The 15,234-nt window shown below is 40.7% G+C and overlaps 1 protein-coding gene across 1 annotated transcript in view; it reads right to left on the bottom strand.

Moving 5' to 3' along the window:
* sorl1 (sortilin-related receptor, L(DLR class) A repeats containing) overlaps window positions 1–15,234 on the bottom strand; it is a 79,863-nt gene that overhangs the window by 31,717 nt on the left and 32,912 nt on the right. The window contains exons 8-13 of the mRNA XM_072692140.1: window positions 12,383–12,552; window positions 8,552–8,744; window positions 6,603–6,720; window positions 3,130–3,203; window positions 1,268–1,356; window positions 850–1,028 (exon numbers count right to left, since the gene is read on the bottom strand). Of these exons, the coding sequence (XP_072548241.1) occupies window positions 850–1,028; window positions 1,268–1,356; window positions 3,130–3,203; window positions 6,603–6,720; window positions 8,552–8,744; window positions 12,383–12,552 (823 nt within the window). The remainder of the gene's footprint in view (window positions 1–849; window positions 1,029–1,267; window positions 1,357–3,129; window positions 3,204–6,602; window positions 6,721–8,551; window positions 8,745–12,382; window positions 12,553–15,234) is intronic.

Raw genomic sequence — 15,234 nt, 5'->3', positions numbered from 1 at the left:
AAAAGTACTGACTAAAAAGTATATTAAAGGTACTGACTAAACAGCAGATTAAAAGCACTGACTAAACAGTATATTAAAAGCACTGACTAAACAGTATATTAAAAGCACTGACTAAACAGTATATTAAAAGTACTGACTAAACAGTATATTAAAAGTACTGACTAAACAGCAGATAAAAAGTACTGACTAAAAAGTATATTAAAGGTACTGACTAAACAGCAGATTAAAAGCACTGACTAAACAGTATATTAAAAGCACTGACTAAACAGTATATTAAAAGCACTGACTAAACAGTATATTAAAAGCACTGACTAAACAGTATATTAAAAGCACTGACTAAACAGTATATTAAAAGCATTGACTAAACTGCAGATTAAAAGCACTGACTAAACAGTATATTAAAAGCATTGACTAAACTGCAGATTAAAAGCACTGACTAAACAGTATATTAAAAGTACTGACTAAACAGTATATTAAAAGTACTGACTAAACAGCAGATTAAAAGTACTGACTAAACAGCAGATTAAAAGCACTGACTAAACAGTATATTAAAAGTACCCAAACAAAACTGATTGTAAACGAAAAGTCCCTCCACATCCTAATATGTAACAATATGGGCCTTTGTGGTACGTGGTCTTGGGGCTTTCACTTTCTATTTATTTATCATAAATTAACAATAACTAATAAAGAAATAATAACTAATTATTGATGCTCACAAACATATTTTTAAAAAATGTGTTATTATATGTGAATGTTCACTCTACAAATTATCACTGTATATTACAAATACAAATGTATTATATTGTATAAATTATTGTAATAATTCATAGTAAAGCTGTAAAGTCTCACCAAGCACATCGCTGGCATTGACTTGCAGGATGAGCCAGCTGTGTTTCTGGTCAGCATAGGAGCCGAAGATGGTGAAGATGGTGCTCTTCTCGCCCGGCTCGGTCAGCAGCTGGTACACGTAGACCTCCTGCTCAGAAAACTGGAACTCTGTCCACGTCTCACCCTCATTGGTGCTGAACCTGGAATATACCGGCACACATTACGTCTAATAAGGTCTGACTGTAACGTTCAGATCAAATTCTCAATGAACAGCACTGCTGATCTGTGTCCTCCCTGACCTGCCACACCTAATTTATCCTGAAGAGTGTCATTTGAGGAGCTGAACAAGTTGTCAAAGCCAGAATTGACAGCGTTATCCCTACGCAAACACTGCAGGCACATCAGAAGTGGTAAATAAGAACCGCAAATAATGACTCACTTGAGTGTTTTGGTGGAGCCGCCCTGAGCGATGGCCATCAGTATGCCTCCGTGGTCCCCCCAGGTGTAAAAGTGAGGACCAGCCAGAGCCTGTAGTAATAAATTCAGTAGACATGTTTGTACAATATTAAATTACATTAAATGAAACACCCAGCAAGGTTTGGATAAGGGACAAAAAAGACGTCCAAGTGATACATGGGTAATTTGTTGGCAATTTTGGCAGCATATTTTGTGAGAGCACCCAGGCTTCCTATGACTGTAAGGGGGTTTACAACTTGACAACTACTTACTGACTGTACATTAAGCTTTATTCATCATGAACTTTATTAGAACATATCCGAAGGTCAGTGGTAATATTATTAGCTGCAAAAGAACCACTTTATTAAAATACTGCTATGCAAGTTATTAGGCATAAAGTTTACCTTCATTACCTGCATTTACATTAGTACGTTTTACTAAAAGCTGACTCATGTGGGCTCTAGAAAGTGCCAGGTTTATGGCAGCTTTAGAGTTGATAAGAGTTTAATTAGTCACTAACATCACAAAGTGGTCCATGTTCTAAACTGAGGAGCTAATCATCACTAATTAGAGACTGAAAAGCACAGAATAAGTATTTAATGAGTCAATCTGCTTCACAAATGCAGGAACTACACAAAAAACTGTGCCAGTATGTTTTCCATAAAGACGATTTATGAGCATTTAGTTCTAAGAAAAGGTTGAACCTAACATCGGTCCAGATTGCATGTTGTGTAACGCGAGTTTCAGGTACTACAGATTATACTTACCATTAATTAAAGAATAAACAGCACTACATAATTAGCACAGCAGAGTCTTAAACAAGTGTGCATTGTGCATTATTGCAACCACTAAACCAATTATTAGTTTACCCAAGTTGAACATTTTGTCTGCTGAGTAATACCAGCAGTAATACCTGACTGTAATACCTGCCCATCAATACTATTAATATCAACTGTACTGACTGTAATAATTGCCATTCAATATGCTATTAATATCAACTGTAAAAACCAACTGTAATAAATTGCCAATTAATATACTATTAATATCAGCAGTAATAACTGCCAATCAATATATTAATATCAACTGTACTGACTGTAATAATTGCCCTTCAATATAATATTAATATCAGCTGTAAAAACCAACTGCAATAAATTGCCAATTAATATACTATTTATATCAACTGTAATAACTCACTGTAATACTTGCCCATCAATATATTAATATCAACTGTACTGACTGTAATAATTGCCCTTCAATATAATATTAATATCATCTGTACTGACTGTAATAATTGCCCTTCAATATACTATTAATATCATCTGTACTAACTGTAATTGCTTTTCAATATGCTATTATCAGCTGTAAAAACCAACTGTAATAAATTGCCAATTAATATACTATTAATATCAGCTGTAATAACTGACTGTAATACCTGTCAATCAGTTTACTATTAATTTCAGCTGTAATAACTAACTGTAAGAACTGCCAAACAATATAATATCAACTGTACTGCCTGTAATAATTGCCCTTCAATATACTATTAATATTTTGTAACAAATATTAGTAACATATTAGTAACATATTGATACACAGTTGTTGCAGCTGATAATAGTAGATCAGCTGTTATAACCGGCTGTGATATCTGCCAATCAACATGCTACTAATATCAGCTGTAATAACCAACTGTGATGACACACCCTTATGTGTGAAGGGCTAAACAGTCTAAGTTGGTGCAGTGAAGATCCAGCTTGAGCTCTGCCGAGGTCAGGATGACTTATTTACTGTGTGTGTGTGTGTGTGTGTGTGTGTGTGTGTGTGTGTTGTGGTCAGGGAGTGTTTCTGTACCTCTCTCCACCTGACTCCTGCACTGCTGGACACATACACATTGGGCTTGTTGGCCAAGTTCTTCCCCACAGATCCTGAGAGCAGAGGAAGAAGTAAAACCAGAAAGAACATGAGTAAGAAAGAAAAGAAATGGTGAAAAGGAAACAGAAATGAAGGAAGGGAAGAAGAAAGAGGACCAACAGAGCTACAAAAAAAACACAACGAAAGAAAAAGGCAGAGAGCAGTCAGCATTCACACTGTGTGTAGTCATACACTCAAAACACACACTTCTGCTCTGCTGAGAGGAACCTTTGGCACAACACAGACAGGAAACAGACAGACAACAGCAGCAGCAGCAGCAGCGCACACACACACACACACACACACACACACACACACACACACACACACACACACACACACACACACACACACACAGAGAGAGAGAGGAAGCCAGAGCTCTCTAGAAAACATATCCTTCACACTCACACTCTCCTTCACACAAACTCAGGTACTTCCAGTCACCGCCTGCCCTAAGAGCGATCTGCAAGATGCTCATTCGTTCCACAGCTACTCTCCACTTCGATCTGTATGGCCTGAGAAACGCTTGATCCTCCACTTCCCCCGGGACCCCTCCAGCACACTCTCACTGGGGCCAAACTGCACTGCTTCTGAAATAGAATCTGGGCTTTCTGCACAGTTCTTTCGTTCTTTTTTTTTTATAGCCAATTCCGATTTCTTTACAACTGGCAGATGGACACTGTTTTTTTTTAAGACCTTAAGTTCCCGCTGAGCTAAATGAAGCCCAGTTCCAGTCTTGTTCATTTACAGCTCTAGTAAAATGAATAATATGACCGTTCTTTATAAAACTGAGATCTTGCAGCACAAAGCTGATGGAAATATGAAGCTTATCAGCAGATCCCCATGCCATTACGCCTTTCCAAAGTACGGTTTGCTAATCATGCTGAGAAAACCAGGCCAACTTTTCAGAACTGAAGAACGACAATCGATACACATAAAAAAAAAAAATCTAATAAAATAATAATGACAATAAAAAAATACAGGTTACAAAACACATCCTCTTTCCCTCTGTGCTTCAGACTGCACATTTCCTGACATTTAAATCGTCCAACTTGTTAGCTCTCAATTGTGAATACATCTCGAACATCCTGTCATGTGACCAAAATGAAGGTATTAGGTTTAACTAAAATACTGCATTAACCATGTAGGGATTACAGCCATTTTTACAGGCTCAAATCATTTGGACAACTGACCAATAAGCAGGGTCATATTAACTGTTATATGCTATCTGATAATAGGTCAGGAAGGCCTCTCAGGTGTTTACATGTGGTAGCTGATAATAGGAACTTTCAACAAGAAAGAAGAAGAACTTCCTCTAAAGAGGTGTTGATGCAAGTGGAGCAGGCCATCATCAGCACCAGACCGAAAATACAAAAGCCTCTCAGAAGAAAAACAGGAACTTTAGGATTGGGAAAACTAACTATTTGACACATTCTTAAAAAGAAGCAATGCAGCAGTGAGCTCAGCTACACCACAAAAATTGGAAGACCATCTAAAAGTAGATGATCGCAGAATACCCTCCACAACATCTAGTCAAGTTAAGCAAAGAACACTCGTATCAGGCGTATCACCGTCGACAATCAAAGTCTACAACCAACAGACGCCTTCATGAAAGCAAACACAGAGGGTTTACTTTGAGACGCCAAGCACTGGCAACAATCAAGAGCAGAAACCATCTACAAAAGCCTGATCAATTTTGCATTAGGATTCTTTTGGACTTCAAAACCAAAATGAGCTTGAGTACACAGAGGAAAACGGAGGGTTCATGATCTGAAGCAATACATCATCACCAACTGTCAAACATGGTGGATGCACTGTTACGGTGCGGGCATATACAGCTGCCAATGGAACTGAGTCACTGGCGTTGATGTGGCCGTTGAAGAAACAGCAAAAGAAGCAGCAGCAGGATGAATTCTTAAGTGTATAGAGACCCAATGAAGTAGCTTTTCACTTACTGGTGTGCGGTGCATGGGTTCCAGATATTGAGAGGTCATTAGCCTCAAAGGATTTGCTTTAAAGTGTTAAAAATAAAATGCTGCCCGTAATCAGCAGCCAGAGCCTGAGGGAGCACAACAGACCTTGCTCTCTCCAGGTGGGTAGATCTCAACCCCCCCGCCCCCCCCACCTCACTTCACTGTGATGCTGGCCGGCACGGGAGCCTGCTAGCTGATGCTTTACAGCTGGGTAATCGCTGCAACGGTGCCCAGTGATACTGCACAGGCAGCGTTAGAAGCATTACATTATACATGACACGGGAAGAGGATTAACCATTTGGTTGGGTAATTAGCGATCTAAAATTGGGAAGGATAATTTATGTTATGAATAAATAAAAAAACAAATAATAATAATAATAATTCTTTTATTTATACGCATGTTAGTTTGTCCAATTACTTTTGAGCTGTGTGAAAATTGTAAAAATGGCTGCAATTCTTGAAATAGTTTTTAAAAAGTTAATGTCGTACTTCAATCACATCTTGACTGCATTCCTGTACGGAGGCAAGTGGACTTATGGACTGGACTGTAGGTCCATCCTGCACAGATACTCAGTCTACAGCAGTTTAGCTCCACCCACTCTCCCTAAAGAGTGTTTCAGCCTAGACTGCTTCCTGAACGAGACATAATACAAGGCAGCCAATCAGAACAGATATGTAAGTCCTCTGCCATTTGACAGCATCCTCTGTCGAACATGGTGGAGGTGCTGTTATGACATGGGCATGTACAGCTGTGTATATTACTGATTAGGTGACGGCTTGTGCGTGAGTTCTGACGTGTACAGAGCTATACTTTCTGCTTAGACTCAGCGGAATGCTTTCTGGAGGGAAAGAAGTGTGTGTCAGTGTGTGTCTGACACTCCGCAAGTGTGAATATGTGTGCTAATTAGCCGGTGGCTGAAACAGCAATAATTAGCACATCTGTGTTGCAGCGATAGCGCCCAAAGTGGGCCGACATCTTCACAAAACCTGCTCCTCTCCTCTCCCCTCGCTGCCCGTTACCTAATAATCATTTAATTAAAGGGCTGGCTGCAACTGACAGACGAAAGCAGAAGAGAAGAGAGAGCGGAAAGGACGAGCGTGCCTTCCAGACACTGGCGGAGAAGAAAATCAATGTTTTCCAGCAAGTGTGAAGAGGCGAGCCAAAGGAGGCGCGCTCCGAAGCAACCCAGGCTTGCCTTCTATCATTACATGCTGCATGGGGGGAGTATTAGGGTCTCAGTGGGGGTCTGGGCTCAAAATGTGCACACACACACATGCATGTTTACACACTTCTGGGTTCAGTGCTGAAGCATGTCTTGATAAGAAGGAAATGGAAGCCACAACAGTTAGATTGCAAGCTTTCACAGAGCAGACGCACATGCACGCTTGAGGAGGATGTGTGAACCGAGAGAGGAAGGGCTGACGGGTCACGTGACTCACCTGTTGCCATGATGAGGCCAGGTGCCGACTCTTTGGACAGAATGGGCATCCTGCGCAGCTGAATATTCAACAGCTGACTCCAGCGCTGAGCCAGGTGCAGAGAACAACCCTTAGAGATCTGAGAGAGAGAGAGAGAGAGAGAGAGAGAGAGAGAGAGAGAGAGAGAGAGGGAGAGGGAGAAAGAGAGTGAAAGAGAGAGACAGACAGGTGGGCAGGGGGAGAGAGAGAGAGAGAGAAAAATAGAGGGAGACATACAGACAGACAGACAGAGAGAGAGAGATAAAGACAGATACAGACAAATAGGCAGAGAAAGAACGAGAAAGAGAGAGAGAGAAGAGAGAGAGAGAAAGAGAGAGAGACAGAGACAGATAAATAGATAGATAGATAGAGAGAGAGGGCCACAGAGAGGGCCATAGAGAGGGGGGTGGGGGGTGCCGCAGAGAGAGGGAGAGAGAAAGAGAGAAAGAGAGGGAGAGAAAGAGCAGGATAAAAGTTATTCCGCCACACTAACAGCACTCTGACTGACGCTCTCAGACTGAGCTTAACTTGAGTGATTTAGCCGGGATTCTTCAGGAAAAGCTTGAACTGTCTGCAAATTAAACTGGGCTTACTGCACACCCAGAAAAACCCGTATACAAACACCTCCACCACTTCCTCCCACAGCAAAAACACCCACACACAGGCACAAGCTTCAACACACCAAACCACACACTCACACCACCAGTTCTACAAGTCTCTTTCTAGAGCTGCTCTGCACTGTCAGCACAACCTTCACCATGTCTTCATCTGATGGGTGAAGAAGAGCTGTTTATAAGCCTGTACTATTCCTCACTATTAGATATGAAAAAGTAAAGGAGTGTACAGTATGACTGCTCTATGCATGAGGCATTATTTAAGACCATCCAGGAATGTACACCCATTCACCTAGGCCATAATGCCACAGGTTCACAGTTTAATATTCTCATAATATTTTCACCAGAATTTTACATGAAGAAATGTTTAATCTGCTAATGAGACTAGAGCTGGGGAGCTCTGGGGAGGAGCGTGGCACCACATGAAGGTGCATCATGCATCTCAATAGGTTCTGAATGTTTTCATGCACTGCTACTCTCCTACAATTATCTGTTAGTTAAACCTTCCATAACTAGCAGCGGTTGTTTTCTAGCCAACAGCAAAACATAAGCCTTACAGACTGTGGAGTGGCATGCAAACGTTTTGGCACCCAAGGGAAAATTCTGCTACTGTGAACAATTTAAAAATATGAAACAAGATTAGTGCATCATTTGCGCTCTGCCAGAGGATGTAAAATCCAGCAAATTGCAAAGCTTTATGAATGCAATGACTCCTCAAACCCTGTCCCAACAATCAGCAGCATTGCTGCCGAATACTGCTTAATACTGCCACAAAGCAGTAGAAGGTTCGAAGAAGAGCAATCGTAATGTAACGATGTAAAGAAATGGCAGTTCACAGGGACAGTGGAAGGTCAAATTGAGATCCGGATAAACAAGGAACCCCTGAAATGTTTGTAGGACTGCTAGGAAGGCAAATTACAACCCTTTAGGAAGATTTAGCGAACTCTGGAGTGGAGACGCACTGCTCTACTGTGCAGCAACATCTGCGCTAATACGCCCTTCACGGAAGAGTCATCAGAACGAAGACCTTCCTCGTGTCCTTCCCAAAAGCAGCAGCATCAGACGTTTTCAAAGAAACATCAAAATCAGCCTGATGCATTCGGAAAGCATTTCAGGGGGCGGATTGGTAATGCTTAGGGTGTGCGTCACAGCCTGTGGCGTGGGCAACATTTCACTGGTAGAATAACCTGGATTTAATTAGATTATAGAAGCAAACATCTCACCATCGGTCAAAATCAACTATGGACTACCATTTTTTGCAAAAATCCCCCAAATGAGAACTGAAAGACACATTGAGTAAGTTTTGAGATGGGCTACCTGGCAATTAATGGTTCCTCCGAGGCTGTCAGCAGCAGGGGGTTGCAGCAGCTCCCAGGTCCCCCCCTTGTCAAAGGTGATGACTGAACGCATGTTGTCTTCGCTGACTGAACCATTTATGAGCGTAGCCACGAACACACCCCGCAAGCCCTCCACGCGGTGCAGGTCGGCAAAGGGCTCATTGGCAAAGTACCTAGAAAACACACACACACATATCCAAACCACTCTTCACATGAATAATAATAAACTCTAATAATATTATCATTATTTCGTAACAAACTGTACAGTGTAGATTCAAATATTCTCCTCCAATGGGAAGCGATCATGTGCGTGTTAAATGAAACAATATACTATATCATCTATTTACAGTTATTTCTTTTATAGTTCGATCATCATTTCTGAAATTCCGAATGTGCATTTTATTTATGTAGATATACAAAAGAGGGAGTGCTCCACAGCGAAATACCGCCACCTGTGTTCTGCGGACTTAAGCATAAGGCTGGAGGCAGAGATCAGCACGACCATGCCCAGATCTCACAGTACAGCACAGCACAATCTCAGGTGTATTACTGTGACAACTGCATACAGCTTTTTTCGGTCATTGCCACAGGCATGCTTAGCTTGCTGCTGAGACATGGTGCTATTCATTAAACGCTACATTAGTTAGGCAGGCAGGATGACCAACTGTCATTTTAGGCCATGTTCACACCAAAAGTTCATTTGCTTTGGTCCGAATCTGTTAAAGAGTCTCGTTTCTACTTGGTTTGGTTTCACACTTATGCATCAAAATGCATCCCAACAAACCATGTGAACGCTCTCTTCACTTACTGGCCAGGCCTGTCTGGGGCAGGGGCAAGAAAGTAAATCCAGGAAGAAGGTCCTGTGTTCTGGATTAGCGCATATTTCTGTGCAGTTTAACATGGAGCAGAGATTGCATTTGTTCATAGCTGTAGTAATAAAAAATATATATACAAATTTGCAGTATTGTAGTATTTGAGTATTCTTGGTAGTTGGGTCAGCTCAAGGTCAGATCACGTTCTCCCCACCAACAAACCGCTCCAGAGTCTACCTCTTCTCAAGGGTCTCGGTGTGGTAGTTTTGGTCTGCACCAGAGTGTGACTACTGTTAGAGCTAGCATTCCAAACCTAACTGTAGGACCCTCTGTCTTTTCCCATAATAAAAGCAATCCCTGTTTTAGCTGTGAGAAGAACCTATGGCAGCATTTGCCACTGGACACTCACTAAGTGACTTAGTGGAAATTCTGCTGACGTTCCCAAACAACAAAATACGATGCGGCACAGGGCAAGCGGTCAAAGCGTGCGGTTGGAAGCCGTGCAGCATGCACATGTACAGAAAGCCTGCAAATTAATGAACTGCATTCTTGTGGGCTGTGTCCCAAACCACACTACTACAATCTACTCTCTAACTAGATGGTATCTGTAAAAGTGCATTCATTAGCGTATGTAGTGCAAGTGTGTGGTTTGGGAGACACCGGCGTAGGCGAAAGGAGTGAGCCATAGCTGCGTGCAGTCTACCAAAAATAAACAAGCCGTGGTTTAATTCTTGCTTCGTGTTTACTGGGAATAGCCTGTGGATAAGCTATGTCACAATAGAAGTAAACAGGCCCGATGGCCACAATCTCAATGTTACTTCAGCAGAATATTATTTATCTGTGACCAGACTATGTCAAATAATGTGTCAGTTAGCATCTGCGGGGCTGTGTAGGAATTAGCAGGCCTAAATATTTTTTTAAAAAGTGACATCACACGGTTTACAGGCTTTAGAATGGTTGTTGCTGACTTTACATATAAATTTTTTTAAAAAGTTACAAAGATACAGTTTCTCTGCCTGATGAGGAATGTGTGGATCCTGTGGAATCCTCCACGGAGACCTGCTGACTAAACACCGCGTCGGAAAAGAGTTTTGCCTCAAGCAGATGAATGTACTGAGCTTTGCACTGTATTTAGGTCTGTTTTGGCTGTTACGCTCTGTTATGATTTTTTTCTTTAATGAATTTTGAAAAACTTTGTGTGCTGGCTTGTACACACAGGGCCATTTTTGCATTCTCATGTGGACGGAGGAAAAAAAATAAATAAAATATACATATTTTCAGAACTAAGTGGGTGATTTTCTACTAAAGCGGCATTGAGCTCCTCTTAAGGCTTTTATTACATTCAATGATCTTGAGTACCCCAAAAAGAAAGTGCACCCCCCCATAAAAAAGAAAATATGCTTCTGTAAAAGTACTTGAAACATTTTGGTGCAGGGTATTTGGGTGGTACTTGAGTAGTGGACTTTTGAGTGGCGAGTCAAAACGTTTGAAAACGACATACTATAGGGTATATTCACTATATGCTAATCTTAATAGTGTGGGTTGTCAGGTTAGTACACAAAATATTAAAGGTGCTGTACACAATTCTGGAGAACGACTGTTGATATTTAAACTCAACCTCTCTATTTAATGATTCTTTAGAACTTGCTCCAAATGAATGCACATTGCGGGTTAGCAGACATGCTACATGCAGTTGTGATTATCTATCGCAAACATTTGCAATCTGAAAAAAAACAACACTGGTCCATTTCTGTGAATCTGCAAGTCCCGTTACCCACCTATTTAGCCGGAATAAAGCAACATTCTCATCCCTTTTCATGACTTTCAACATTCTCCCTGTTGTCCAAGCGCTTCACCAACGTTTATACATGTCTTCAGCCCTGCCCTTTCTCTTCCCCAGTCCCGTGCTGGAGCAACAACACCTCTTTGCTGATGGGCTGGAATAGTGTTGTGTTTCTCGGTCTAAGCCACTTTGTTTGCTTAATTTTTACAGAGCCAGCATGGAATACGAACATCTGAGCACGCAAACAGACCAAAAACGTAGTGAACCGTGAGGAAACGCTCTGAATTTTGCAAAAAGTGTCCTATATTGAAATCGTATACAGTGCCTTTAATATAGTAATTTGTTTCGTACTAACAGGACATAATAAAGCGTTGCTATGCTCCAGGGGCACTCACACTATCTGCCTTTTTTTTTTTCATCAATTTTTAAAGATGTTAGTGGCTTCTCCCTTTCCGCTTTGCATTGCATTGTATTGTGGGACAATAGAAACCATACCGGAAAAAAGACGACTGGTTCTAAGTAAGCACGGCAGATTTTTAAGCAACTTTAACACTTTTATCTAAACTACATACTCAAAAACTAGTTAGTATCATTAACCAGTACATAATTGGGACGCACATCTTTTTACACAGAGAAATTCAGTGCTGCTGCACTTTGAAAATGTCACCACTGCTGGCCCAGCGCAGCCAGCTCATCTGCATAGAGGTGCTGCAGTGGGGCGGCCGTGCCGGAGATCAGGGGCTTGGCCCAGTGCGAGCTTCTTCTCTCTGCTGCAGGGGAACAGTGTGGCAGCGGAGCAGGGATGAAGGATTGCTTTGTGCCGGGACCATGAAGAAGAGAGTGCAGGCTACAGGCACAAGCACTAGAATCCTCAGAGACCATACAAACCCATTTATAAGCTACTTATGGCGAGAGTCATGCCGAGGCAAAGCCTACGTCTAAGCAACACACTGGTGAACAGAACATTTTCTCCAGGAATGAATCGACCTCGTGAAAAGTGTAAGGCGGGAAATGCAGCGGGATAAGGCTCTCAAAGCCTTTAGACTTCGGACGTAGCGGTTAAAGGGCCAGACTCAATATTAATATAGCTCAATGAAATGAGCTCAGTGAGACATTCTGAACGTTGAATCGAAGTGTTTGACACTTAAATATGAACAGAAATGAGAAATGAGAATGATCTCACACACACACACACACACACACGCAGCTGCAGTACCTGATTAGGGTGTTGCTCCCTGAGCCCTCAGGGCTGTAATACAGAACGTTCTCCAGCGAGAGAGAGAAGGCCAGGCCCTGCGTGTCCGAGATGTACAGGTGCGTGACGTTGTTGTTGTGGTTCACGCACACAAACACTTGATCCTCTGAGGCGTCCGCTATGTAGTACTCCTGTAAAGGAGGATGCGGGAGACAGAGGGTGACCCAACAGACATAAGCCACGCTTTCCCACACACACACACAGTACTGGGCAAAAGTCATTATTCAAACCCATTTAAAGGAACAGTTTGGTAAAAAATCCAAGTACATGATTGCTCGCTTACCCCAGATGCAGTCAACCAGCCAAGACCTGTTTGGTATCTGAAGTTTGCTTCTTTAATTATGGAATGGGTCATGCTAGGCTAATGTTGCTAACCCTCACTGAATTTGGATGGTCACCAATTTCATCTCTGAAACTATAAACCCAAATATTGTCTCTAAGTCTGCTTAAAATACATCCAGATCTTCATCTGTCTGGTTCCGGACTTTTTCAGGACTCATTAAAAAAAAAATAAATAAAAAAAATAAAAAAAAAACACACTTCTTCACAGAGCGGTGGGGTGGTCATGTTGAGTAACTGTTCCAATTCTAGCTCAAATATTCATGCACAAAGCTTTTTGATTCATTTTTGATGTGTGTCATTTTTGGTGTTTATTTAAAGAAATTGAGATTGGTGATTGCCTTGCAATCACTAAACGAAAGAAGCACACGTCAGTCAGTAAACGTCTTGTTTAATTAACTGCATCTGGTATCAAAGATTAACCATGTTTGTTAGATTTTTGAAAGAATTCTTTATAGCATTAAGGCTCATTTTTACTCGATGTACAGAAATTACAGACAACTCTGATGTAATGATTAAACCATCACTGCCAACATACTTCTATACATCCTTATTCCGGCATGGATTTTAAGCAATGCATCCACTAGAAGGCAGTTCAAAAAGCATTGGAAAGAAAACTAAATGGTGATGGTGGAGAAGGTCATGATAACGTATTTACTACAAAAAAAAGACGAAAGCAGCAGTGAAGTAAACAGCTGAAAAACGGTGTCCCAACATGATCTCACCCCACCGATCCACTAGTAGTGCTGTTGAGCAAAATCCAGACACACGTGCATGAATAAAACAGAGCTAGAAGATTGTGTTGCTGAAACTCTTGCTGTTATCAGTTCAATGTGGTTAATGTTAGAATAAGGGTTTAGAATATGGGTTCAGATTAAGCTCAAAGTTGTGTAATTTATGTTTCGTTACAGTGACGTTAGATTTGAAGAGTCAAAACAAACGAGAAATGTGGACTTTTTCTCTGTGAGATTAGTCTGCATGACCATACAGCAATGGTTGTGTTTCACTTAAAGTACTGGCTACACTGCCTGCACGGTTTTCAGGGGGTACTGCCCTGTACTGTCTGTATCTGTAAGCTTTTAAGAGTACAGCTTGGTTCCAGACTTCTCCTGGAGGCCTCCAGAACTGTTAAATCGTTAAATTCACTTACCAGCACAATACTTCAACATAAGGTACTGATGAACAAAACTAAACAAAATATAGCAGTGATAAAAACTGACTGTACTGCTAGTGTTTTACTGACAAAGTAAACCATTACTGCCCAGACGAGGAGCTTTTTACTTCCAATTTCCATCAGTACCTAAACGTGCTGCGCTTCAACTCCACTTTGGCCATTACATGAATGCAGCTTGCTTTGGGTAAAGGGATAGACATCATTACAGATAAAATATTTTACTTTATATTTTACCATTAGATGAGCCTAATTCACATCTTCCTTTTCTATTGGTTGTAACTCTAGTGTTGTACATCTGTAATTAGGGTTTGGTATATGGTCTCAGCTGCAGGAGGACTACAGTGTTCAATCACAAAACCAACCAGACTAAAGTTTCTCCTGTCAGTCATAAAACATTTAAATTCACTGTTCTTCTCTGCCAGAGTGCAAACAAGCAGCTGTGTTCCTCACACCTCTAAATAAGACTCACTGCTGTAGTGAAACCTACTGGAGCCAAAAGCCTCAGAAATTGATCTAAATCCTCCTCTACATCCCTGCAAAGAGGGCAGAGAGGTGCATTCAGAGCCCTTGCCTTTAATTTTTAGCATTTTCTTTATAGATTTGTGTGGCAGTTTGTAGACAGAAGGAAATTGTGCACATGATAAATGCATCTAAATGATGTATTTCATGCCATTTAATAAAAAAATATAAAATAAAATAAAGCGTAAATACAATGTTTGTATTTTGATATATAATTTTTTTAAATAATTGGTTGCTTCCACAATATGCATGAGCATATTTAGAAAACAAAAGAAAATAACAAAAGATGATTCATAATAATAATAATAATAATAACAACAGTAATACTGAGAATGTGGTAGAATACTACCATATTAATAAATATAAAAATTCTTATTCTTATTATTTTATATAACACTTTCTACCAGTTGTTTAACAGTAGGAAGCTCATCTTACACCAATTTTGCTTTACAGCTTTTTTTTGCTATCACTGTCAAAACCTAGTTATTAATAATGCCCAAGATACATAACTTTGCAACGTTTGGGAATTCAGTACCCCAGAATGTCTTTGATACCATCCTATAGTTTCTCCTAAAATGACTGTAGTATACAGTCCTCCACACACCTCCATCAACATGGTTGGTGGTGCCCAATGTGCTTGCTATTTAGTTCAGGTGGCTATTTATACAGAGTCTGTTTCTTCCATTCAAATTCTGTCCATATTCTTTAATTAGTGGCATTGTATTAGCCCATTTTTCCTCTGTAATATTAATGTTACGCTCTTCTAAAACTCATTGGCTAA

This window comes from Salminus brasiliensis, chromosome 11, assembly GCF_030463535.1.
Source record: "Salminus brasiliensis chromosome 11, fSalBra1.hap2, whole genome shotgun sequence".
In the NCBI taxonomy this organism is placed as follows: Eukaryota; Metazoa; Chordata; class Actinopteri; order Characiformes; family Bryconidae; genus Salminus; species Salminus brasiliensis.
Note: the sequence above shows the minus strand (reverse complement) of the source record. Positions and strands in the feature narration are given on the sequence as shown.